This window comes from Grammomys surdaster, unplaced genomic scaffold (assembly GCF_004785775.1).
Source record: "Grammomys surdaster isolate TR1022 unplaced genomic scaffold, NIH_TR_1.0 1089, whole genome shotgun sequence".
Taxonomy (NCBI): Eukaryota; Metazoa; Chordata; class Mammalia; order Rodentia; family Muridae; genus Grammomys; species Grammomys surdaster.
Window position 1 is genome coordinate 29,959 of NW_021605508.1, and position 1,949 is coordinate 31,907.

Here is a 1,949-nt window from a genome sequence, read left to right on the forward strand (position 1 = left end):
CTAGACATGAGACTGCAGTTCTCCCAATGATATTGAGGGGGTATTATCAGGACACATAGTCAATACTCAGAAAAGTGCTTGAACCTTGTAGACTGTTTTTCATGCTAAAGTCTTCTAACCCAGACATCCCATTCTAGAGCATGCTCTGACCTACCAGCTTCTTTCTGTACCTGAGAACACCTCTTTGTCTGAGTAATGTACAATTCCCCTTCATCCTATCTTCTGTTATAAGGGTGAAACCCGAGGAAGCACCTAGGCAGTGGGCATAGGTGACCAAGAAAGATCAGAGAGTACATGGGCTCATCCAACATATATGTCACACAGCACATGAAGCTGAAAGATTTTATTAAAACCCTCTTTAGGAAAAAGGAGCAAAAAGTTATTTCTGGGACACACATGTCACCTCTTCTCGAACACTGAAGACATGAAACTCCACACACAATTGCTATAGGACGTTTCTCCTGGATCAGGAATTTGACTGGCAACAACAGTGATACATGATTGCTATTCATTCCCAGTCACCACTCAGCTTGCCCCTTTCTGGCCCTCAGAGACATCTTTGTCACTTTCTGGCTGGTATTGAATCTCACCTTCCCAGAGCACTGAGGACACAGGGAAGACTGGGTTCTCAGATGAGTCTATATGTCCAACTGACACATAGGTAGGATGGAGACACCCTCTTTGATGCTGATGGACTCAAGGCTAGTGTTCAGCAGATGTCAGTCCTGGGATGAGCTGTTATTCTCTGAGGGCATGGGGATGCTTATCAGCTTTCTTGCTCAATGTGTTTATTGGAGGTGAAACATAAAGGGGGAAAAGTTGAGAGGGATTCAGACAGCTCTGAGTGTTGAAGGAACAGAGCAATGCCTTGGATACAGGCCCTACCACCCACAGCCCATTGAATCTTGGAAAGTGATCCTTCCTTGGAAGAAGCTTAACTAAGAAGAAGGAAAGACAGAAGAACTTGGGTGCTGTGATAGAGCTGTAGCCCTTCTCCACAGAGGGAGAACAGCACAGCCAGAAGAGAGATGGAAGCATCCTCTGTGCTTCCTTGCAAGTGGTGTATCCGCTTGGAGGGGCTCTTGATCACAGGTAAGGGTACTCACTCTCTGAGCATGGAGGTAGGGAAACTCAGAAGCCATCTGGGATCTCCTAAAGAGGATGGGAGCCTAAGATGAGACTTAGGGTTTTTGTTTGAAGCCATAGGGCAGAAAGTTCAGTGAGGGACAGAGGCTCAGCAGTTAGAAGCTCTCAGGACACAGGAGGTGATGAGGAAAGTGAAATGCCCCAACCACTCACTATTCATAAGTTACAAGTCAGTCATAATGGCTGCCATATTCTGAATATTTATGTTCCCAGTCATAACAGTGGGACTCTGCAAATAGAAATAAAAAAGGATGGGGCAGTAAGATGGCTCATTGTCTCTATATGTGACAACTTGAATTTGTTCCTTAACTCCTACATGGTAAATGGAGAGAATAGACTTCTGAATACTGAACCCTGTCATCCACATAGGTGCTGACAAATGTTCCAGCACATATTCCCACCATGAGACATATTCGTCCACACAGCACTGTTTTGTAAACTCTCCTATGTGCATAGTAAGACAGGTATCATCACAAAACGATACAACAAATAAGAAAATGTTAAAAAAAATCAAATCAAACTTGAGTACAATTATTGTTAATGCCAAACCTGGGAACAACGTACATAAACCCATGGTCAGTTCCTTCCTTCCCTTCTCTCCTTCCCTCCTTCCTCCCTTCCTCTCTCTTCCCTCCCTCCCCCTCCCTCCCTCCCTCCCTCCCTCCCTCCCCGCCTTCCTTCCTTCCTTCCTTCCTTCCTTTCCCCTCATTGCTTCCTTCCTTAGATTTTTCTCCCTCCCTCCATTCCTCCCTCCCTCCTCACCCTTCCTTCCTTTCTTTTTTCTCTCCCTTATTCCCTCTCTA

General features: G+C 45.4%; 1 protein-coding gene across 1 annotated transcript in view; it reads left to right on the forward strand.

Annotated features, from left to right (window-relative positions):
* Positions 1-833: 833 nt before the first annotated feature.
* LOC114634773 (carcinoembryonic antigen-related cell adhesion molecule 5-like) overlaps positions 834-1,949 on the forward strand; it is a 31,729-nt gene continuing 30,613 nt past the window's right edge. Inside the window, exon 1 of the mRNA XM_028783361.1 lies at positions 834-1,092. Within this exon, the coding sequence (XP_028639194.1) occupies positions 1,029-1,092 (64 nt within the window). The 5' untranslated portion in view covers positions 834-1,028. The remainder of the gene's footprint in view (positions 1,093-1,949) is intronic.